Source organism: Bufo bufo, chromosome 2 (genome assembly GCF_905171765.1).
Source record: "Bufo bufo chromosome 2, aBufBuf1.1, whole genome shotgun sequence".
Lineage (NCBI taxonomy): Eukaryota > Metazoa > Chordata > Amphibia > Anura > Bufonidae > Bufo > Bufo bufo.
In genome coordinates, this window is record NC_053390.1 from 280657353 (window position 1) to 280683628 (window position 26276).

At 44.2% G+C, this 26276-nt stretch overlaps 1 protein-coding gene across 1 annotated transcript in view; it reads right to left on the minus strand.

The window, feature by feature from the left end:
* The window catches only part of MVK (mevalonate kinase), a 57581-nt gene that overhangs the window by 12628 nt on the left and 18677 nt on the right, over positions 1–26276 (minus strand). The window contains exon 3 of the mRNA XM_040416590.1: positions 14194–14344. Coding sequence (XP_040272524.1) covers positions 14194–14344 — 151 coding nt within the window. The remainder of the gene's footprint in view (positions 1–14193; positions 14345–26276) is intronic.

Sequence of the window (26276 nt, forward strand, 5' to 3'; positions counted from 1 at the left end):
CAGATGTATGAGCCACGTGTGCATTAAGGTCACTAGGGGAGGAGGAAGGGGGAAGTTAGGTTGCAGTTTTCAAATCTACCTATGAACTCAGAGTTGAAGTTGCTGAAACCACTCCTATCAGGTTAAGGAGCCAATAGTCTCTTCTTAAGGAACACCCCTTTTGTGATGTCATGTCTGCTATTTAAGTGAATGTAACTTGAATAAAGCACTCTTGTTCTGGCTCAGGGGGATGAGGAAGTGCTTTTTCATGAAACCAACTGTGTGTCTGGTCTCATTATGAAAGCAGTATGGCACGCACATACTTATACTTCTAGAATTGCGATGACATTTCTTGGCGTCCTTGGGTGGGCAGACAGCTTGCATAACTTCCAATTCAAACGCCACGAGAGGAACTTAAACGGAACCATCAGATGAGAACACTAGCAAGGTAAGAAAGCTTTATTTTCTTACGAGTCTCCTCTGAGACTTCCGCTTTTGTGAGTTCTCAAGAGTTGAATTGGTGTTATCGTGATAGAAGGGCTCAAATTATAGCTGATCTGTCCTTTCGAATGAAAGAACCCATTTGAGTATTCCTTCTTTGTGTGGATTTTTATGTGGTAGAATGTGCTAAAACTAAGCGGGAATTGATAGACAGCTGAGTCGCATATCCGTGACATAGAATTGGACGTAAGCCAAGCTCTGGTGATTATAATGTTACAGGATATAATGAGGAGATGTTAACAGCGGCTCAGCAAATACAAGAAAAAGAGGAAATGTTTCAGTTAAAAAGATGAAAGCATCTTGTCATACTGTGTAGCAGAGATATCTGGTATTATCCGGAAATACGTAGTATTGTGTAAAAGTTCCCCCTAGCGGCTGCATATCGAAACTAAAGTTTTAGTTATTAAGTTAAAATAGTTCATGTGTGCAATTGGTATGCCAGAAACTGGTAGACTAAAAGAAGGATTGTGGAAAGTGTATTGAAGGAAAAGAGAAGTTGGTTGAAAGATAATAGGCTGGTGCAAGCTGAATTATGGTGGAAATGGTCTATGGAACTGATTGATAGAAAGTTGAAGGAAATTGAGAAAGATGGGTCAGTGCCATATGGAGGATTTTAAATCCTATAGAGAACAAAGAAAGTAACCATCCCCCGTTCTCAAAATCTGCTGGTTAATCTGTGTCTTGTAGTTCCACAACAACTTTTCCTGTTTTCTTCCCCCTTTGGAATGTGCTTCTCTACAGGAACTCCACCCATAATGTGTTTCTACTCCTTCCTTCCCATCCCCCTCCTGTGCTCTTACTGAAACCCCCTCCTCAGGAATTCAACCCCCTCCTCCATATGGGGGTTGGGGGGAGAGGGGCTGGTAATGCATTTGCAAGGGCAAATACAAGTTGTAGGCCCCAGTACTGGATTATATCCAGTGATGTCTGCAATTAACCTTTGTATGTTCCACTAGTTTAAGAAAGTCCCCGCAGTGATTGCCCCATGATGCCAATTGGAAGTGTCCAATCCTATTAATCTAGGGACTCTTGGTCCTTATTCAGAAGTATTTGGGTTGCATTCATAGAAAAGTGTAGGAATATCTGCATCATTGTATGATGTATGATATCTACCACCCCCAGTAGTAACATCCACATCTGCCCAACCTCAACCAAGTCTACCCCATCATACACCTAGGCACTTAACCCCTGAAGTTGGGGGGTCCTCTACTGAGATGCTATGATGAGTAGAATTCCTAATCCAGAGGACTTCTTTATGCTGGTTTGGAGAGGATTAGCAAAAATATGGAAAGTTTTCTAAAGTTATTGATGAGATTTGGAAAATTTAGTCCAATGTAGAGCTGGGGATTTAATGCATAGTGAAGATCATCGAGTCTGGGAGGAAGCATTTAGGTCATCCGTCAGTCACATTGTCTGAATATGCATCAGGACAGGACAGAGTGTGGGGATAAAGTTTTCACTAGACTCCAGGAAGGTTGGGTGGATTAAAATTTTTGAGCTTACCGTATTTTTCGCCCTATAAGACACACTTTTCCCCCCCAAAAGTGGGGGAGAAATAGCAGTGCGTCTTATGGGGCGAATGCTGCTGATTTTGCCGAATTTTCAATGACACACACGCCGTGATGCCGCGCGGCGGGTGTATCAGCTGTGAGGGAGGAGGGGCTGGGGGCCGGCATCTGCTTTTATAATGACAGCGGGGCCCGTGCAGGGACTGTATTCTACTACACGGGCCCCGCTCACTGTATAATCGTATCTGTAATAGTTAATTGTTATGTATATAATCTCATAATCAGCGCCAGTATACTTACAACTACAAGCGCTCGGTAGCAGAGAGGAGGGAGGAGGCAGGCCGGGAGGACGGGCGCTGGCAGCGTGAGTCACTACGTCACGCGCCCACGCCGCCTGCTTCATTCCTAAAGTGGGCGGCGCAGGCGCGTGACGTAGTGACTCACGCTGCCAGCGCCCGTCCTCCTGGCCTGCCTCCTCCCTCCTCTCTGCTACCGAGCGCTTGTAGTTGTAAGTATACAGGCGCTGATTATGCGATTATATACATAACAATTAACTATTACAGATACGATTATACAGTGAGCGGGGCCCGTGTAGTAGAATACAGTCACTGCACGGGCCCCGCTGTCATTATAAAAGCAGATGCGACCCCCACCCCCTGTATTGGGGGTCATTCACTACAGGGACACTTATGAAGGGGATCTGTGGATGACATACAGCATAAGATGCTATATATGTGTCACCCACAGATCCCCCATAACAGTGCGTCACCCACAGATCCCCCATAACAGTGCGTCACCCACAGATCCCCCATAACAGTGCGTCACCCACAGATCCCCCATAACAGTGCGTCACCCACTGATCCCCCATAACAGTGCGTCACCCACTGATCCCCCATAACAGTGCGCCATCCACAGATCACAATTAGTTCAAAAGCCACCAAAAGCACACCTTTTGGTTCAAAATATTTTTTTCCTTATTTTCCTCCTCAAAAACCTAGGTGCTTCCTATGGGCCGGTGCGTCTTATAGGGCGAAAAATACGGTACCTTAGATATCCATTTGAAAATCTTAAGTGCTGCCTTTGTGGATGGTCTTAAGGATCATCTAGAAAGGTCTAGTATAAGCTAGGCCTAAGTGAAGTCCATTTTGTCCCTCCATGTTGTTGAAGTTGAATTGAACAAAGGCCTAAGGCGGGCGTGGCTGCCCATCAGTCCTTCCCACTAGAGGGGGGAGGAAGACTTTATACAGTCAGGTTCATAAATATTGGGACATCGACACAATTCTAACATTTTTGGCTCTATACACCACCACTATGGATTTGAAATGAAAAACTACATGTGCTTAAACTGCAGAATGTCATCTTTAATTTGAGGGCATTTACATCCAAATCAGGTGAACGGTGTAGTAATTACAATAGTTTGCATATGTGCCTCCCACTTGTTAAGGGACCAAAAGTAATGGGACAGAATAATAATCATAAATGGTGTATAGAGCCAAAAATTTTAGAATTGTGTCGATGTCCCAATATTTATGGACCTGACTATGTACTTGCCCACTTCCTCACAAATGTTCAGCCCTTCAAGTGCAACGCCCATAGGGAATTAACAACCCAGAATCAAATGCTGGATCCCTATTCTCTATACAATCCTTAGGATCTGTTTCCATTGCCTCATAGCAAACATGTTCCATGATCTCTTATGGCTGAGGGTAGTATCACATGTGTAGGAGTAGATAGTAATGCAATTCCTACTCCTCTCACCAATTAATCACAGTCTTAAGCGTGTACAAAATTAGATCTGACTACTCTGCTGCCTCTGGAGGGGGGAGAGTAGTAGTGCCTTCCCACCTCTAAAAATAAAAAAAATTAAAATAAAATTCACATGACTGTCTCCAATTAATAACCAAATTTTTGAGTTTCTGGCAGATAATTTCAGGTTCTTGGAAGATGAATCATCTCGGACAGAAGATGCTGTTCCTACTTAATCTGATGTTGTCAAGAAAGAACCACTCCCTCCAGTAATGTTAGTGCAGGAGACAGAGCTGAAGACACTCGCTGAGGTTTGTAAGATGGCTGAGGGTAAGGCTACATGCACACGACCATATGTGTTTTGTGGTCCGCAAAAAACAAAAACAAAGAAAAACGGATGACATCCATATTCCATCTGTTTTTTTTTTTGCGGATCCATTGTAACAATGCCTAAAACGGACAAGAATAGGACATGTTCTATTTTTTTTGAGGAGCTACGGAACGGACATACTGATGCAGAAAGCACACAGTGTGCTGTCCGCATTTTTTGCGGACCCATTGAAATGAATGGGTCTGCATCCTATCCACAAAAAAAAAAACAGAACAGACACGGAAACAAACAACGTTAGTGTGCATGTAGCCTAAGACTGCTAACATCAATATTAATTCAGGTATGCCTTCGGTATCACTCATTATTATGGTCTAATCTGGTGAAGCAGAGATTTTGTTTGATCCATGGGTAAGCCCATCAATGAATGCTGAGTGTATGAAAGATGTTTGATGCCCTGATGGTGCCTGAGAAGGTAGAGGCTAAACTATTACCTGAAGTCTACGTTAAGTGGAAGTCTGTGTGATACAGGATGACTTAAGGCCAGTGGACTTCCAAAAGTTTGTCTTTTTTAGATACAGGCTACAGAGGCTAAAAGGAAACATGAAATGGATAAAGGTAGAAGTGATGATTGAGAATGAACTCTGGAGGGTTGGTAAGAAACTCTTCCTTCATAGGGGACTCTACCTGAAGAGGATGGATTTAGAACATGGCCAAATCAAGAGAGAGAAGGTGTGATTGGGTTCTGTGGTGGATGGCTCCTGGGTCCAACAATGCCGCCACTAGGTTAGTTGAAGGTGAATGCTGTAATGATGGGAGAACTATGGGAGTTCCAGGAAGGCATATGCCAAGGTCATCTTACCCATTTCAGAGACTGCAGATTGACTACATTCAGAACAAAGGTGGAACAGTGTGAATATGTCTGTCTGAATTGATATCTTTCCAGGATATTCAGAGATTTATCCTGTAGCAAAGGCTACAGCTAAAAGATACTGACTGAGGTAAGAGTACCTACCCCTGGGGCCATTCTCTATCCGGTACACATCTAACCAGAAGATAGGCCTAAGTCCTTATGAAGTACTCTTTGGGAATGCCTCTAGATTAGGTCTCTATTTCCCCAAAAGCTCCAGATGCAGCATAGTAGTTTTCCAAATTATGTTGTCTGTTGCAGAAAATTGATTGTCTAATGTGTATTTCCAAGTTTTAGTGGTTTTCTTGAATCCAGACTGTATAGAAGCGATACATTCTTTACAATCAGGAGATCGGGTATTGGTGAAACGAGAGACATGTGGAAAGTCCTAGAGCTACGGTTTGAAGATCTACATCAAGTCCTGATAACCACCGTTACTGCTGTCGAATTGGAAGGAGAGCCTGATTGGGTCTACGTGTCATATTGCAATCAAGTGCCAGGACTATAAGAGCCATAATATTTGTGCATGTCGTATTGTTTGTTTCATATTTTACAAAGGGGAAATCACAGTCAAATCAAATTCCAACGGTGTTATATTATCAAGATGAGTAGGGAACAACTAAAGCTACTTTCACACTCGCGTTTTGTGCGGATCAGTCATGGACGGATCCGTTCAGATAATACAACCGTCTGCATCCGTTCAGAACGGATCCATTTGTATTATCTTTAACATGGCCAAGACGGATCTGTCTTGAACACCATTGAAGGTCAATGGAGGACGGATCTGTTTTCTATTGTGCCAGTGAAAACTGATCCGTCCCCATTGACTTACATTGTGTTACAGGACGGATCAGTTTGGCTCAGTTTCATCAGACGGACACCAAAGCGCTGCAGGCAGTGTTTTGGTGTCTGTCTCCACAGCAGAATGGAGACTGAACTGATGCAAACTGATGCATTCTGAGCGGATCCTTTTCCATTCAGAATGCATTAGAATGCAAACTGATCCGTTTTGGACCGCTTGTGAGAGCCCTGAACGGATGTCACAAACGGAAAGCCAAAACGCCAGTGTGAAAGTAGACCTAGTTGACTTTTGCAGTATAGTGGACTGTAAGACAGGTGACAGATAGGACAATTGGTTTTGGTCTGATAAGTACATCTGTGTGACTGGGACTGACCCAGTCTATGGTAATTGTATTTAGATATGACCATACCAACTGTGGATATTGGAGAACACTAGTCTGAAGTGTTGGGAATATAAACCAGTGGAAACTACCTCTAGAGTCAGTAAAGGTGAAGGTTTGTCACAAAGAATGACTGTCCTGAGGGAAACACCACCAAACAGTTGTAAACATAATGTGTAATCCTCTGTTCCTGTCCATTAGAAATCCTATCCAACAGGATTTGGGGATATATGTGTTAGGAGCATGTGTAAAGTGACAAAGATCCCCTAGGCAAATTTAGAAAGTTGGTAAGAGAGAAACCTCAAAGTTCAGTTGCATCTGTGGCTCCTACATCCTTACCTATAGTTGCCATTATATATTTGGCCAATTTAAAAATATAAAGACAAACTGGCCTTAGAGACAGGATTTTATACAGGAAAGCCCTTTGGCGTTTTCCCTCCAGGATATTGTTCTAACATAATTCAGCTGAATAAGTTATGACTCCGATTGTTCCCGACAGTTGGTTTATCAACCAAAATGATCAAAAACGCAGATATCTGGTGATTTTGTGGAGATTTGAAACTCCGACCCGGGATGCAGGTGGAATGAAGTGGCCAATGTACCCTGATCAAGACCTGATGCTATTTGTTCTATTCTCACCTCCTGAGTGAGATCAAATCAGTAAGCAACACAATGTCCGGTCACGACTAAGGAGGTCCCTCCCTACATCCTTTGACTCACATGTATACATGGAGTCTGTAAAAGAGTTTGATGAATTTAAAGGGCTTCTGTCACCCCCCAAAAGTCATTTTTCATTTTTGGGCTAATTAAAATCCTTATAGTGCTATTATTCAATATATAGTGCTCTTACCCTTATCTGTTGTCTAGTTTCTTTAACCGCCTCCGGACCGCCTAACGCAGGATCGCGTTCCGGAGGCGGCAGCTGCAGGCAGAGTCAAGCATATACGCGTCATCTCGCGAGACGCGAGATTTCGCTCAAAGGCAAAAGTTAGAGGACTATTTCGTCAGCAACCTGCCAGCCAATGATCGTCGCTGGCAGGTTGCTGATTTAAAAAAAAAATCAAATCACAAGCCATCTAAGGCTACTTTCACACTAGCGTTCGGGTGTCCGCTCGTGCGCTCCGTTTGAAGGGGCTCACGAGCGGCCCCGAATGCATCCGTCTGGCCCTAATGCATTCTCAGTGGAGGCGGATCCGCTCAGAATGCATCCGCCTGCCAGCGTTCAGCCTCCGCTCAGTGAGCGGACACCTGAACGCTGCTTGCAGCGTTCGGGTGTCCGCCTGGCCGTGCGGAGGCGAGCGGATCCGTCCAGACTTATAATGGAAGTCAATGGGGACGGATCCGCTTGAAGATGACACAATATGGCTCAATCTTCAAGCGGATCCGTCCCCCATTGACTTTCAATGTAAAGTCTGAACGGATCCGCTTAGGCTACTTTCTGACTTAGAAAATTTTCTAAGTAATAATGCAGACGGATCCGTTCTGAACGGATGCAAACGTCTGCATTATAGGAGCGGATCCATCTGATGAAACATCAGACGGATCCGCTCCGAACGCTAGTGTGAAAGTAGCCTAACACCTTATATTTATAAATATAAGGTCTTAAATGACTTCTCTTCTCCTCTGCTGGTCCTTTTGGTCGGTTGGATCCAGCAGAGGAGCAGACATCACAGTGAGTACCCACCAACACCACACTTAGCCCCCAGATCACCCCCCCATCACCCCAATTAACCCCTTGATCACCCCTGTCAATCACTAGTGAAAGGGAAAAAAGTGATCAGTGTAAACTGTCACTTTTTTTTTCCCACTAGTATTGACTGTTAGGTTTTAGGATAGTTTAGGCCCCTTGGTTAGGTAGTTAGCGTCAGTTAGCGACCAGCCCAACGCACCGCAGTCACTGATTCGCTGATAACGCTAATCAGCATTTGTACTTTTATAGTATCTGTAAGTGATCAAAACTGATCACAGTCAGATCTATAATAGTATTAGTGTCACCTTAGTTCGCCCTCCACCCAAAATGCAGTGTTTGCCCGATCAAGCCTGATCGGTCGCCCACACGTGCGTTCACCCACGCCCACTCCGCCGCAGTGACAAAAAATATATATTTTTTTTGATCACTGCACAATCACTTTACAAGCGCTGCGGCGATAAAAAAATACGTTTTGATATTTTTCATCAATCACAGCGGCCTCCGGTACTTCGCTAGCCTCCCATTTGTAAGACAGGCTTGCTTTTTTTCTTGGGTAGTCTCAGGGAATACCCCTAAATTTAGTAGTCCAAATGTCAAACAGGGGGTATTCTTCTGAAGAGGCCTACAGGCTTCTGACCCAGTCGGATGAGGAATGGGAACCCTCATCTGATGAATCTAGCGGGTCAGAATATGAACCTGTAGAAAGCAGTGGCAGCCTGACCCAAAGTTCGGACGAGGAGGTTGAGGTCCCTGATAGCACCAGGCGTACCTGGCCCCTTGTTGCTAGACCACAGGTTGCGCAGGATCCGCTTCAAGAGCAGCAGAGTGGGGCTGGCGCTGTCGGATTACGTGGTGAGGCATACACCAGCAGAGCAGCCCTCCCTGGACCTAGTACCAGCACTGCCGTATAACATGGTGAAGTGGCGAGCACCAGAAGGGCAGTTGAAGCTGGTACGGTGGCACATGCAATAGTTACCCCGTCGCAGCCACCGCACAGACAGGCCCGTAGAGCCCCTAGAGTCCCTGTGGTGCTGGCAAACCCTGATTGGCAGTCCCCAACTTCAGCCGCACCTGTAGTTCCCCCTTTCACCGCCCAGTCTGGAGTTCGGGTTGAGACAGCTCAGATCGGTTCGGCACTGGGATTTTTTGAGCTGTTCTTGACTGCGGAGCTCTTGGACATAGTCGTGGCAGAAACAAATCGGTATGCCACTCAATTTATAACCGCAAACCAGGGAAGCTATTATGCCCAGCCTTTCCGGTGGAAACCAGTCCAAGTTTCCGAATTAAGAATTTCTGGGCCTTCTCCTCAACATGGGTCTAACCAAAAAGCATGAATTGCGGTCATATTGGTCCACGAACCCAATTCATCACATGCCCATGTTCTCTGCTGCTATGTCCAGGGCACGATTTGAGGCCATCCTGCGTTTCCTGCACTTTAGCGACAACACCAACTCCCGTCCCAGATGCCACCCAGCTTTTGACCGGCTCCACAGTATTCGGCCCCTCATAGACCACTTCAACAACAAATTTGCAGATTTTTATACCCCTGAGCAAAACATCTGCGTAGACGAGTCCCTTATACATTTTACCGGGCGCCTTGGCTTCAAACAATACATCCCAAGCAAGCGCGCCCGGTATGGGGTCAAATTGTATAAGCTCTGTGAAAGGGCCACAGGCTATACCCACAAATTTCGGATCTATGAGGGAAAAGATCAGACCCTGGAGCCGGTCGGTTGCCCTGACTACCTGGGGAGCAGTGGGAAGACAGTCTGGGACTTGGTGTCACCCTTATTTGGCAAGGGGTACCATCTTTATGTGGACAATTTTTACACAAGTGTGCCCCTCTTCAGGCATTTGTTCCTAGAACAGATTGGCTGCTGTGGCACCGTGCGACCTAGTCGCCGGGGCTTCCCCCAACGGCTTGTTACCACCCGTCTTGCAAGGGGGGAGAGGGCTGCCTTGTGTAACGAAGAGCTGCTCACGGTGAAATGGAGAGACAAGCGTGACGTTTACATGCTCTCCTCCATTCACGCAGACACGACAATACAAATTGAACGAGCAACCAGTGTCATTGAAAAGCCCCTCTCAGTCCACGACTATAATGCGCTCATGGGAGGGGTGGACTTCAATGACCAGATGTTGGCTCCCTATTTAGTTTCCCGACGCTGGTATAAGAAGGTGTCTGTATATTTGATTCAATTGGCGATGTACAATAGTTTTGTTCTCTACAGTAAGGCTGGGAGAACAGGATCCTTCCTCAAATTTCAGGAAGAGATCATCGCGAACCTCCTGTATCTAGGAGGTTCCGTGGCCCCAACCACCAGTGTAGTGAGCCGTCTACACGAGCGACATTTCCCCAATGTCGTTGCTGGTACCTCAACCCAACCGTCACCCCGAAAAAGATGTCGTGTCTGTAGCAGGAGTGGAATAAGGCGTGACACCCGCTATTTCTGTCCTGACACAGGTACACTTAGCATAGGGATTGCATCTCACAGGACAGGCACACAGGGCTATTAGGGCCCTTTCACTCACAGCTGCTGCAAACCTCTCCTTTCACCTGGGATAAAGTGCATAATGTACTTCGCCACATCTTTGGGCGCTTTGAACATTGTCCCATTGGGAAGGAGAGGTTTGTCCTATAAAAGTAAAAAAAAAAACAAAAAAAAAAAACACCGGTAAGCAAAAAAGTTAACGTTCAGTTCAAAAAGTTAAATAAAGTTTATATGTTCCGTTCAAATGTTATTATAAAGTTAATAAATTTATTGCATTGCGGCCTGGTTTTTTCTTTTTTCTTTTTTTTTCTTTTTACCTTCCAGGTGGACCAACCGATCGACTAGCTGCAGCACTGATGTGCATTCTGACAGAAGCATTGCGCTGCTGTCAGATTACACAAAAGTCGCTGTATGCGGCGCTGCAAGACGAGATTTCTCCTCTGCAGTAAAAGATACGTTTGCCGAGGCATATGAGCTGAGGAGGCGGCGGTGTTTATATACTTTGGCAAACACTTTGTATATAAAAAAAATAAGTAAAAATCCCGGCAATGATTTATTCATCCACATCGATTGATGTGAATGGAGAAATCGGGTTTGCCAGGGCATATGAGCTAAGTGGGTATGGATGTTGGGCGGAGCTCCTATGTCCTGGCAGACGCCTTTCCCCTCCTTTTTTTTTTTTGGCAGAGATTTTTTCATCCACATTGATCGATGCGAATGAAGAAATCTGTGCCGTTCATTTTTTCTTTCAGCCCAGAGGCTGAACGGAAAAAAAAAAATCTCATTACCCGTATGCTCAATATAAGGAGAATAGCAGAAACTCCTAATGCTGGCCATACATGTAATAATTGCGGAGACCCTCAAATGCCAGGGCAGTACAAACACCCCACAAATGACCCCATTTTGGAAAGAAGACACCCCAAGGTATTCACTGAGGGGCATATGGAGTCCATGAAGGATTGAAATTTTTGTCCCAAGTTAGCGGAAAGGGAGACTGTGAGAAAAAACAAAAAAATCTATTTCCGCTAACTTGTGGCAAAAAAAAAAAAATTCTATGAACTCGCCATGCCCCTCATTGAATACCTTGGGGTGTCTTCTTTCCAAAATGGGGTCACATGTGGGGTATTTATACTGCCCTGGCATTTTAGGAGCCCTAAAGCGTGAGAAGAAGTCTGGGATCCAAATGTCTAAAAATGCCCTCCTAAAAGGAATGTGGGCCCCTTTGCGCATCTAGGCTGCAAAAAAGTGTCACACATCTGGTATCACCGTACTCAGGAGAAGTTGGGGAATGTGTTTTGGGGTGTCATTTTACATATACCCATGCTGGGTGAGATAAATATCTTGGTCAAATGCCAACTTTGTATAAAAAAATGGGAAAAGTTGTCTTTTGCCGAGATATTTCTCTCACCCAGCATGGGTATATGTAAAATGACACCCCAAAACACATTGCCCAACTTCTTCTGAGTACGGCGATACCAGATGTGTGACACTTTTTTGCAGCCTAGGTGGGCAAAGGGGCCCACATTCCAAAGAGCACCTTTAGGATTTCACAGGTCATTTTTTACACATTTTGATTTCAAACTACTTCCCACACATTAGGGCCCCTAAATTGCCAGGGCAGTATAACTACCCCACAAGTGACCCCATTTTGGAAAGAAGACACACCCCAAGGTATTCCATGAGGGGCATGGCGAGTTCTTCGAATTTTTTATTTTTTGTCACAAGTTAGAGGAAAATGATGATTTTTATTTTTTTTCTTACAAAGTCTCATATTCCACTAACTTGTGACAAAAAATTAAAACTTCCATGAACTCACTATGCCCATCACGAAATACCTTGGGATGTCTTCTTTCCAAAATGGGGTCACTTGTAGGGTAGTTATACTGCCCTGGCATTCTAGGGGCCCTAATGTGTGGTAAGTAGTTTGAAATCAAAATGTGTAAAAAATGACCTGTGAAATCCTAAAGGTGCTCTTTGGAATGTGGGCCCCTTTGCCCACCTAGGCTGCAAAAAAGTGTCACACATCTGGTATTGCCGTACTCAGGAGAAGTTGGGCAATGTGTTTTGGGGTGTCATTTTACATATACCCATGCTGGGTGAGAGAAATATCTCGGTCAAATGCCAACTTTGTATAAAAAAATGGTATAGATGTGACGTCATCGGCGCAGGCGCATTGAGGAAGGAGCGGCCGAGCGAGCGTCCTCCTATCAGTGCGCATGCGCCGACTGAAGACCGGTACGGCGCAGGCGCGAGATTTAGAACGCAGACAGGGCCAGCCAGAGGAGGGGGCTTTTTTTGAAAGGAGGATGCGGTGGCTACCAGCAAGCAACCGCCCTACCTGCTGGTAGCCAGGTAATTAACATTATAAAAGTGCGGTTTTTAAAGAAACTAGACAACAGATAAGGGTAAGAGCACTATATATTGAATAATCGCACTATAAGGATTTTAATTAGCCGAAAAATGACTTTTGGGGGGTGACAGAAGCCCTTTAAAGCTAAAAGTCAGATAGTTGCAGGATTTGAGTCATTAATTCCCACGATTAGTAGTAAATAAAATAATAAAAAAAAAAAAAAGTAGATTACATTAACATCTCTATTGTAATCAACAGAGATTTGTGAATTACACCTGTGATGTTGCGAAGGGAATGGTGGAACAACTGAGCTCTTTTTCAGTGATGACTCTACAGAACAGACTGGTCCTTGACAGCAGAAAAAGGAGGGGTCTACAAGATCGTTGGAAGTTCCTGCTGCATCTACATTCCGGACAACACTGCCCCTGATGGAAGGATCACCAAGGATCTGAAGAAACTGACGGGAAAACTTCTGAAATTAATCACATTGTGGCCAGAATAATGTTTTGGGAACTGGTTCAGTGACTACAGTGTTTTTAGCATTTGGTTTTAACAGGCTGTTATATAGTTCTCCATTTTAGTAAAATGGTTTTTAAAAATGTTTAATACATCCATGCCCACATTATGTATATGTGCTGTGCCCCTGTCAAAGATTATTCCATCCTGAAGTAAATAAAACCTTGTTGATGGTTGCGGGGTAAATAGGACAAGGTGAAGGCAAACCTGAAAGGGAGTTGAGGGGACCTGGTGAAGCAATAAGGAAGGTCATATATAGTGAACATTCTGTAGTACACATTTTTGTGTAGTACAAATTTTTGTCCATTTGTCCACTAGATGGCCGCAAAACAGATGTATGAGCCACGTGTGCATTAAGGTCACTAGGGGAGGAGGAAGGGGGAAGTTAGGTTGCAGTTTTCAAATCTACCTATGAACTCAGAGTTGAAGTTGCTGAAAACACTCCTATCAGGTTAAGGAGCCAATAGTCTCTTCTTAAGGAACACCCCTTTTGTGATGTCATGTCTGCTATTTAAGTGAATGTAACTTGAATAAAGCTCTCTTGTTCTGGCTCAGGGGGAGGAGGAAGTGCTTTTTCATGAAACCAACTATGTGTCTGGTCTCATTATGAAAGTAGTATGGCACGCACATACTTATACTTCTAATTGATTTGGCACCACACAAAAGAAGAGGAGAATCGCATGAATTGCAATGACAAATGGGCAATAGGAAAGATGTGGCCTATAACTCCACACATAAATCAGGGTTAATAGTTCCTTGAGGGGGGTTCTTCATAGTTCTGGGCCATAGTCCGTAGGAAGGAGGCTAGCCCTCAGGCCTTTCCAGAAGCCCCATTGACGGTTCAGTCCGTCACAATCACGGTAAGTATCCTATCTTACTTTTTGATCCCACTCTGAGCCCTTTCTAATGAATTTCTGCCCCCTGAACAATCCCTTTAACTACAGGGATAATCATGGAAATCTTAACATGGAGTGTAATGTATTTAAACTCACCTTGGAATGAAGGTACTAAAGTCTGAAGGTCAGAGATATTCCAGCTCAACTTGGCTCCAATATTTGGCAGGTTAATTTTCATAGTGTTATTATCTCTGCTAGGCTTCAGCCTAAGGAATGTCCTTAAATTTAAACCTACTGCCAAAGCCACCTAAACATAAAAAACAATGTACACATATTATTACGGGAGATGGTAGGCACTTACTACACATTAAGTATACTAAACTCTGAAAAGGAAAGTGTTAAAACAACCTTCTAATGAATTCAATATACCTAATAGCTTAACCCCTTCTACCCCGGAGCAGTTTTCGCCCTTCTGCCCAGACAATTTTTTGCAAATCTGACACGTGTCACTTTAAGTGGTAATAGCTTTGGGATACTTATTTATCCAAGCCATTCTAAGATTGTTTTCTCGTGACACATTGTACTTCATGATAGTCACAAATTTGAGTCAATATTTCTCATCCGTATCATTGGAGGGCACAGGCTTGACCTTGGGTATAGCTGTTGCCACTAGGAGGCGGACACTAAGCACAAAGGTGTGAGCTCCTCTCTCCAGCTATACCCTTCCTACAGGGAATAAGCTAAATCAGTTTTAGATTAGTGTCTGCTGTTTTTTTTCTCTTTTTTCCTAGCGGGAGTTTCAGTCAGTCCTTAAAGCTGCCTGCACTCCCACCAAGGAGACTGGAGACAGGTGAGTATAGAAGAAGAAGAAGAATTTGGCCCCAAGTGCTCCTCTCCTTCCAGCACTCTCCCCTTCTCAGGTTACCTGGTTCCCACAAGGCTGGGCCCCTCCAGGAGGTTTCAGCTGTCGGGAGAGAGGGGGAAGGCAGGGCTTTCTGCAGGGCGTCCGTTTTTCTTTATTCTCCCTTCACTTTGTCCAGACACATCTCATCCTTGGGAGCAGTTGCTCCACACTCTGGATTTGGTATGGGCCGTTCGAGTCTATTTGGAGAACAGATCATGCCGCAACAACTTTCGCTTGGTGGGAGTACCAGAAAAGGCAGAAGGGACTAATGCTACATTATTCTTTGAGGAGTGGTTGAAAGATAAGTTTGTACAAAACTCTGTGTCTTCGTTATTTGCCATAGAAAGGGCGCACAGGGTGCCATTCCGCCATCCACAGCCGGGGGTTCCCCCCAGATGAATATTGCTTAGGATCCAGCATTTCCAAGACAGAGATACTATTCTTCGCAAGGCAAGAGACCATGTGGATTTAACTATCCAGGGCAATAAGATATCCGTTTTCCCAGACTTCTCGGAGGAGGTTTAAAGACGACGGGCAAAGTATCTGAATGTCTAAGATTGAAAAATGTGCAGTACTCCATGCTCTACCCCTCCAAGCTGCGTGTGGTCGGTGGCGGGAAGATACATTTTTTTTAATCGCCTGAAGATGCTACCCGATGGATGAATCTGCATGAAAGCACCCTCTGAGAATCTACCGGGACTGGCTAATCAAGGGGACTAAATATGTTGAAGTGGACTGTCAGTGGACTACAGTGACCGTTGCAGTATAACGATGAGTATTTTGCCACCTGTGTACTTCCTTCTGTATGTTACTATTCCATTCTTTTCTAGGATTTGCTGCCCGTTAGTTGGACATATTGACAGAATGCTGTCCTTAGTCTATATTTTTGTTAGGCTAGATATCTGCACTTATCTAATATATTTATACTGTATGACTAAGAAGCCGCTTGTTGCACTAGAATTGTTGCTGCTTGGGGTTCTATGTTCTAGGAAAAGTTACCCCGATGTTTACGGTACACTTGTTTTACTGTACTACACTGTTAGGGATGGGTTACTGGCGCTGTCTTTTCATGTTTAACGGCTTCAGGAAATTTTTGTGCCTCCAGTCCCCTTTTTGGGACGAAAGGGAAGATTGTTTTCTGGGGTTTTTTTTTCTGTTACATTGTGTATATTGGGATGGTATTTGCGGAGAGACGACCTACTTGTCTATATAGCTGGCCATTGGATACTGATTAGTCCATGTAGATGTAAATATCCGATGCTTCCCTGTATTTTTCTTAAAAATGGCAGGTAAGACTCAGGTTCTGGTCTGGAATGTCAGGGGCCTGGGAGATGCCACAAAATGACAGGCGGTTTTTATGGCTATGCAAAAATGCCAACTGGCCATACTGTGTCTCGTAGAAACACATCTATCCAAGAAATCCCAGTGCATAAACCGTGGATCTCACACGCCTACCATTCCACCTATTCTATGCATGCTAGGGGGGTTAGCATTCTTGTACACAGGGCTTTGCCCTTTGAAGGTTACTTTTCAGAGGTTAAACTTGATGGTAGAAATGTTTCCTTACATTGTTCTATATATATGCACTGCTTGCACTTTATTTTTTGTATAATGTATTAATTGACGTTTATTGTGATATGATAGGGGTTGGACTATATATACCCCATGATGCACCTGTGTTCATTGCTTGAGAAAGGCTCTTTGTATGAGCTGAAACGTTGCCTTCCACATGGGTGAATAAACACCATTTGCTTTTTACTTGGAGTGCTGTCCGGTTTTCTTCTCTATCATCAAGGGGTAAGCAGCTATATCCCTGGACCTAGCACCCGCCTGCTCTTATTATCCAGTGCCGCCATCGTGTTTCTATATATATAAGTTTGGACACACCTTCTCATTCAAAGAGTTTTCTTTATTTTCATGACTATGAAAAATGCAGATTCACACTGAAGGCATCAAAATTATGAATTAACACATGTGGAATTATATACATAACAAACAAGTGTGAAACAACTGAAAATAGGTCATATTCTAGGTTCTTCAAAGTAGCCACCTTTTGCTTTGATTACTGCTTTGCACACTCTTTGCATTCTCTTGATGAGCTTCAAGAGGTAGTCCCCTGAAATGGTTTTCACTTCACAGGTGTGCCCTGTCAGGTTTAATAAGTGGGATTTCTTGCCTTATAAATGGGGTTGGGACCATCAGTTGCGTTGAGGAGAAGTCAGGTGGATACACAGCTGATAGTCCTACTGAATAGACTGTTAGAATTTGTATTATGGCAAGAAAAAAGCAGCTAAGTAAAGAAAAACGAGTGGCCATCATTACTTTAAGAAATTAAGGTCAGTCAGTCAGCCGAAAAATTGGGAAAACTTTGAAAGTAAGGGCTATTTGACCATGAAGGAGAGTGATGGGGTGCTGCGCCAGATGACCTGGCCTCCACAGTCACCGGACCTGAACCCAATCGAGATGGTTTGGGATGAGCTGGACCGCAGAGTGAAGGCAAAAGGGCCAACAAGTGCTAAGCATCTCTGGGAACTCCTTCAAGACTGTTGGAAGACCATTTCAGGGGACTACCTCTTGAAGCTCATCAAGAGAATGCCAAGAGTGTGCAAAGCAGTAATCAAAGCAAAAGGTGGCTACTTTGAAGAACCTAGAATAGGACATATTTTCAGTTGTTTCACACTTGTTTGTTATGTATATAATTCCACATGTGTTAATTCATAGTTTTGATGCCTTCATAGTCATGAAAATAAAGAAAACTCTTTGAATGAGAAGGTGTGTCCAAACTTTTGGTCTGTACTATATATATATATATATATATATATATATATATATATATATAATATATACTTTTTTCCTCATTGCCATATACATACTGCCACCATACTCCTGTATGGTGATTAAACAGGTCATGACAGCTGTACTACAGGGCCCCCCAGTTCCAATACTTCTGCTAGACCCTTCCCTAGATAAATTTCATCAGGACCCCATTCAGACGGGTGCCCCAGATACCTCATTGGCAAAGCCATTACGTAAACTTGACCTTCATGATTTGTGGAGACTCCGGCACCCGGATGTGCAGGAGTATTCTTGTTTCTCAACATCTTATAACTCTCTCTCCGGGATGGACTTGCCTGTTGGGTCCTTGGAGGCTTCGTCTTATATTACAGGTTTAGAATACCTACCCCATTCGATTAGAAATGCAGCTCATGAGGGGTAGGGAACGCGGGGGATCCTCTCTCTGGAGGCTTAATCCATTTTGGATTCAGCTCCTGGATGAGGGATACCCCTTACAGATCAGATTGGGGAGTTTCTCTCCAATATAGGATCAGCGGCCATGGGGACAGTCTGGCATACAATGAAAGCCTATGTCCGAGGCTTATACATACAAAAAATAAAAAAAGGTGGAAAAATAAGAATAGAGGGTTTACTGACTCCTTGCAGCAGGAGGTGAAGGACTCTGAAGCTGCTTATATATGGGACCCACCCACACAGACAGAGTTGGTGTGGAAGGAGGCACAGGACAGACTAAAGGATCATCTGAAACAAACAGCAAACCATAAACACTTCTTGAGACAAATATTTTGAAGCAGGGGAGAGTGCGGCCAGTTTTCTGGGCAGGGTAGTCCGTGCACAGGAGGGTCCATACAGAATAATGGCTATCAGAACTAGAGAAGGAAATCGCTCTACCGAGGACTCCTCTTCCTGTTATCCTCACTGAGTTTTATAGACACTATAAAGAGTTGTATACTTCCAAATTGGACATGGACGCTAGTAATCTTAAGTCCTATATAGCCAAAATAACCCTACCGGTGTTGTCGTTGGAAACGGCTCGCTGTCTGGATGAGCCTTTAGAACTGGAGGAAATTAAGGCACCCCTTGGATCCTTTCCTAACGAGAGGGCACCGGGTTCTGATGGTCTACCGACTGAACGCTTCAAACGCTACCAAGAAACCCTTCTCCCTCATCTATTAGATACATTTAAAAAGCTTTGCAATTGGGGAAATTGCCTGCGTCTATGAGTGAGGCGGTGATGATACCTAAACCCGGAAAGGATCCAACTCTACCTGATTCCTATAGGCCCATCTCCCTCTTGTCCACAGATGTGAAAATGCTGGCGAAGGTATTAGCTAATCGTCTGAATAAAGTTATTAACTCTCTTATACATGAACATCAGTCAGGATTTATGCCGGACAAGAGTACCTCCATTATTCTCTGGAGACTCTTCTTCAACCTCCAGAGACCAATGGACACTGGGGGCTGCCGTGCAGTGATTTCCCTCGACGCTGCCAAAGCTTTTGACAGCGTCAAATGGGAATATCTGTGAGAGGTCATGAGGGCTATGGGATTTGGGTTGGGTTTTATGTCATGGGTTCAGCTTCTCTATTGCTCTCCTGTGGCTAGAATTAGGGCAAATGGGGAACTATCTGCACAGTTTCCACTGCATAGAGGAACAAGACATGGATGTCCTCTATCCCGTCTATTGTTCGCCATAGCCATTGAGCCTCTGGCCTGTCTTCTACGTGCATCATATGATTGGAAGGGGTTTCCATTGGGTCCTCGGGAGGAAAGAGTCTCTCTGAATGCCAATGATATGCTTATTTATACAGGAGACATAGCATACTCTATTCGCCCAATTATGACATGCATTATTGAATTTGAAAAACGGTCTGGATTAACAATTAACTGGGATAAATCCATAATCCTCCCTCTTGATCCCCTTCCACCACAGATGGATTGGGCGCAGATTCAGCTACAAATTGCCCATAGCTTTAAATATCTGGGGATAATGATAACACAGAAAATTATAGACTATGTTAAGGTTAATATGGACTCCCTGATCCATAAATTTATTGACAAGGTAAATGCCCGGTGTAAACTCCCCTTATCAGTAGTTGGTCGCTGTAACTTAAAGGGTTTCTGTCATCATAAATCACGTTATGTAGCTGACTGACATTAGCGATGGGCTAATGTTAGCAGTACATAACAGTATGCTTTATAACTCCCTGCCTGCCACCGTTTTCTTATAATAAACACTTTTAGAGGCTCGGTCCACTCACCCTTTGGCACACCCAGGTCCCGTTGATTGACTGGCGAGTTCTCCTCATCGTCCAGTAAATCCCTCGCCTGCGCAGTCCCGTTTAGTATTCAGCGCACGTGCATTGAGCACGTCCTTCACTCACTGCGCCGAATACTAAGCGGGCCGGCGCCTGCGCAGTGAGTGAAGCCGACGCAATGAGTGAGGCCGGCAGCAGGAGAGCGTCCTTCACTCACTGCGCCGAATAGTAAATGGGACGGCGCAGGCGCGGGATTTACTGGACGAAGAGGAGAACTCGCCAGTCAATCAACGGGACCTGGGCGTGCCAAAGGGTGAGTGGACCGAGCCTCTAGGTGCTGAAGCAATGCCCTCATAGCACCTAGAAACTCAGCATATTTAAAAAGTGTTTATTTTGAGAAAACGGCGGCAGGCAGAGACCTATACAGCATACTGTTATGTACTGCTGACATTAGCCCATCACTAATGTCAGTCAGCTACATAACGTAATTTATGATGACAGGCCCCTCATCGCTTTTCATATGAAACCCCTCCCCTTTCACCCCTCTGGTCCGCCCTAGGTTCTTCAGAAATCCAGTGCCAGCGCCGTTCACAAGATTCGCCGCACCTGCGCACTTCATTCCCCATTATGGGCAGAGGCACAAGTCCGGCTAGATGTACGGGCCGGCACATGTGCATTAAACGCTCTTGTGCCTCTCCCCATAATGGGGAATGAAGTGCACAGGCGCGGCGATTCTTGTGAACGGCACTGGATTTCTGAAGAACCTAGGGTGGGTCAGAGGGGTGAAAGGGGAGGGGTTTCATATGAAAAGCGAAGAGGGGCCTGGGCACCGGCCGCTTGAATGCTGCCCCTGGGCACCTTCAGGACCTAATTGACATTCAATAAAAGTGTTTTTAGCAAAAATAAGCGACGGATAGTTATACGGTAAGTAGTATTCCAATATGGGGACTATAATGCAGATCATGGTGTTAGTGTTCTATAATGGTCAGTTTAGGTGAAAGACTCCCTTTAAATTCTTACAGTTGAGGCATGCGTATCAGGCGCAGTTTAAGGAGGGCATATCAATTTCAGCCTCTCCTCCGATAGTTCAACAGGTATTGCGTAGAGGCAGCTCTAAGGGACTTATATCTGTTTTGCATGGGCATTTATTTTTATAAATCTACCTCCTCGGGTTGTTAACCAATTAAAGATAAATGGGAGCGTGATGCTGGGACCATTACGCAGGAACAGTGGGACAATGTCCTGGCTCTAACCCCTTGTTTAACGCTTAGTGAAGCTCAGCGTCTATCCCAATTATATCTAATACATAGAGTGTATAAAACTCTGCATTTCTACACAAGATTGATATCCGACTGAACTCGGGGAAGGAGGCCTCCTTGATGCATATGTTTTGGGAATGTCCTAACTTAGGAATATTTTGGAGGGGCGTTTTGCGGATGCTTGCCCAGACACAAATCGAGCTATCGAGAGATCCTACAGTATGTATTCTAAGTCTTACAGACATGGTAGGAGGAGATAGTGGTGTATCGTTGTGTGTACAGAGAATGCTATTCCAGGCTAGAATATTAATTGCCAAACATTGGATAGAACAGTGCCCACCCACTAGACTAGAATTTATAAGTAGACTGAACAATATACTGAGATACGAAAGAGGTATATATATGAAAAGAGGATGCCCGGCTAAATTTCTGAATATCTGGAGGAGATGGCTTGAATCTCCTGGATTAGTATCACGAGCATAGGCAAGAGAATGCTTGAGGGGTCTAGTTTCCGCACTAGGACAAATATTAGGAGTTGGGAGAGGCCTTGGCATGACCGGGATGGGAGTTGCTGAATGGCCTTGCCATTCGTAACTAGATAATTGAATGTATATATATAGGGTTATATTATTACTTGCCAAGTATCATAACATAATATTTATAACTGATTTTGGGCTGGGGGAAAGGGGGGTGTCGTCTCTCTTTAAAGGAGTTGGGGGGGGGGGGGTATTGTTCTAAATGTATGTACTGTACTTCTGTGAATCTACTTTTGTATTCAATTCACAAACAATATAGGTAGTAAAGGTATTATGTCTCTGGGATGAGATAAATCACGGAAAAACAGAAGCGCTAAAAACTAAAACTTTTATTAGTATGTACTAAAAGAAAGGGATTCATGAACCCTTTAAAACCCCTGTCAGTGGCAGACCCACATAACTGCACTCAGAGGACTTTAATACAAGGGTCTTGAGTGTCAGGGGTGGAATGTACAGGGAGTGCAGAATTATTAGGCAAGTTGTATTTTTGAGGATTAATTTTATTATTGAACAACAACCATGTTCTCAATGAACCCAAAAAACTCATTAATATCAAAGCTGAATATTTTTGGAAGTAGTTTTTAGTTTGTTTTTAGTTTTAGCTATTTTAGGGGGATATCTGTGTGTGCAGGTGACCATTACTGTGCAGAATTATTAGGCAACTTAACAAAAAACAAATATATACCCATTTCAATTATTTATTTTTACCAGTGAAACCAATATAACATCTCAACATTCACAAATATACATTTCTGACATTCAAAAACAAAACAAAAACAAATCAGTGACCAATATAGCCACCTTTCTTTGCAAGGACACTCAAAAGCCTGCCATCCATGGATTCTGTCAGTGTTTTGATCTGTTCACCATCAACATTGCGTGCAGCAGCAACCACAGCCACCCAGACACTGTTCAGAGAGGTGTACTGTTTTCCCTCCTTGTAAATCTCACATTTGATGATGGACCACAGGTTCTCAATGGGGTTCATATCAGGTGAACAAGGAGGCCATGTCATTAGATTTTCTTCTTTTATACCCTTTCTTGCCAGCCACGCTGTGGAGTACTTGGACGCGTGTGATGGAGCATTGTCCTGCATGAAAATCATGTTTTTCTTGAAGGATGCAGACTTCTTCCTGTACCACTGCTTGAAGAAGGTGTCTTCCAGAAATGGCAGTAGGACTGGGAGTTGAGCTTGACTCCATCCTCAACCTGAAAAGGCCCCACAAGCTCATCTTTGATGATACCAGCCCAAACCAGTACTCCACCTCCACCTTGCTGGCGTCTGAGTCGGACTGGAGCTCTCTGCCCTTTACCAATCCAGCCACGGGCCCATCCATCTGGCCCATCAAGACTCACTCTCATTTCATCAGTCCATAAAACCTTAGAAAAATCAGTCTTGACGTTTCAGCTTGTGTGTCTTGTTCAGTGGTGGTCGTCTTTCAGCCTTTCTTACCTTGGCCATGTCTCTGAGTATTGCACACCTTGTGCTTTTGGGCACTCCAGTGATGTTGTAGCTCTGAAATATGGCCAAACTGGTGGCAAGTGGCATCTTGGCAGCTGCACGCTTAACTTTTCTCAGTTCATGGGCAGTTATTTTGCGCCTTGGTTTTTCCACACGCTTCTTGCGACCCTGTTGACTATTTTGATTGAAACGCTTGATTGTTCGATGATCACGCTTCAGAAGCTTTGCAATTTTAAGTGCTGCATCCCTCTGCAAGATATCTCACTATTTTTGACTTTTCTGAGCCTGTCAAGTCCTTCTTTTGACCCATTTTGCCAAAGCAAAGGAAGTTGCCTAATAATTATGCACACCTAATATAGGGTGTTGATGTCATTAGACCACACCCCTTCTCATTACAGTGATGCACATCACCTAATATGCTTAATTGGTAGTAGGCTTTCGAGCCTATACAGCTTGGAGTAAGACAACATGCATAAAGAGGATGATGTGGTCAAAATACTAATTTGCCTAATAATTCTGCACGCAGTGTATATGCTTGATACGTCACCACCCACCTGTTACTGCCACAGGGGAAAAAATGCGCATATCTTGGCTGATTGACGTTTTTATACACTGAGCCCAGAGTGTTTCAAACATAAAACACCCCACACGGGGACCCAGTGAATGGAAAAATGATAAGCCAGATAAGATCGAGAGGATTCACTGCAGCCAGGGCCCTTAATGTCAGGGGAAAGAAGAAAAACTGTGTTTAAGTAAATACATACAGTCGTGGCCAAAAGTTTTGAGAATTACATAAATATTGGAAATTGGAAAAGTTGCTGCTTAAAGGGAACCTGTCACCAGGATTTTGTGCATAGAGCTGGGGACATGGGCTGCTAGATGGCCGCAAGCACATCTGCAATACCCAGTCCCCATAGCTCTCTGCGCTTTTATTGTGTTCAAATTTTTTTTTGATCAATATGCAAATGACCTGATATGAGTCCTGTATCCGGAGATGAGTCAAGCGGAAAGGAGCCCAGCACCGCCCCGCGTCCTCCGAATCTCCTCCTTGCTGGCTGACGTCACAGAGCTGGAGCGCCGAAATCTCACGATGCGCGAGCTAGCGCATGCGCAGTGTCGGCATCATGTTCATTCCCTGTGCTGGCATCAGCACAGGGAACGAACTACGCATGCGCTAGCTCACACATCGCGAGATTTCGGCGCTCCAGCTCTGTGACGTCAGCCAGCAAGGAGGAGATTCGGAGGACGCGGGGCGGTGCTGGGCTCCTTTCCGCTTGACTCATCTCCGGATACAGGACTCATATCAGGTCATTTGCATATTGATCAAAAAGGTTTTTTAACACAATAAAAGCGCAGAGAGCTGTGGGGACTGGGTATTGCAGATGTGCTTGCGGCCATCTAGCAGCCCATGTCCCCAGCTCTATGCACAAAATCCTGGTGACAGGTTCCCTTTAAGTTTTTATAATAGCAATTTGCATATACTCCAGAAGGTTATGAAGAGTGATCAGATGAATTGCATAGTCCTTCTTTGCCATGAAAATTAACTTAATCCCCAAAAAAACTTTCCACTGCATTTCATTGCTGTCATTAAAGGACCTGCTGAGATCATTTCAGTAATCGTCTTGTTAACTCAGGTGAGAATGTTGACGAGCACAAGGCTGGAGATCATTATGTCAGGCTGATTAGGTTAAAATGGCAGACTTGACATGTTAAAAGGAGGGTGATGCTTGAAATCATTGTTCTTCCATTGTTAACCATGGTGACCGGCAAAGAAACGCGTGCAGCCATCATTGCGTTGCATAAAAATGGCTTCACAGGCAAGGATATTGTGGCTACTATGATTGCACCTCAATCAACAATTTATAGGATCATCAAGAACTTCAAGGAAAGAGGTTCAATTCTTGTTAAGAAGGCTTCAGGGCGTCCAAGAAAGTCCAGTAAGCGCCAGGATCGTCTCCTAAAGAGGATTCAGCTGCGGGATCGGAGTGCCACCAGTGCAGAGCTTGCTCAGGAATGGCAGCAGGCAGGTGTGAGCGCACAGTGAAGACTTTTGGAAGATGGCCTGGTGTCAAGAAGGCCAGCAAAGAAGCCACTTCTCTCCCAAAAAAACATCAGGGACAGATTGATCTTCTGCAGAAAGTATGGTGAATGGACTGCTGAGGACTGGGGCAAAGTCATATTCTCCGATGAAGCCTCTTTTCGATTGTTTGGGGCATCTGGAAAAAGGCTTGTCCGGAGAAGAAAAGGTGAGCGCTACCATCAGTCCTGTGTCATGCTAACAGTAAAGCATCCTGAGACCATTCATGTGTGGGGTTGCTTCTCATCCAAGGGAGTGGGCTCACTCACAATTTTGCCCAAAAACACAGCCATGAATAAAGAATGGTACCAAAACACCCTCCAACAGCAACTTCTTCCAACAATCCAACAACAGTTTGGTGAAGAACAATGCATTTTCCAGCACGATGGAGCACCGTGCCATAAGGCAAAAGTGATAACTAAGTGGCTCGGGGACCAAAACATTGACATTTTGGGTCCATGGCCTGGAAACTCCCCAGATCTTAATCCCATTGAGAACTTGTGGTCAATCCTCAAGAGGCGGGTGGACAAACAAAAACCCACTAATTCTGACAAACTCCAAGAAGTGATTATGAAAGAATGGGTTGCTATCAGTCAGGAATTGGCCCAGAAGTTGATTGAGAGCATGCCAAGTTGAATTGCAGAGGTCCTGAAAAAGAAGGGCCAACACTGCAAATACTGACTCTTTGCATAAATGTCATGTAATTATCGATAAAAGCCTTTGAAACGTATGAAGTATGTGTAATTATATTTCACTACATCACAGAAACAACTGAAACAAAGATCTAAAAGCAGTTTAGCAGCAAGCTTTGTGAAAACTAATATTTGTGTCATTTTCAAAACTTTTGGCCACGACTGTACACCTGAGGCTCAACTGGCGCAGTGAAAAGAACCAAGTCAAACTAGATCCACAAGGGTGCCCCACATAAACTAGGGGATTTATAAATA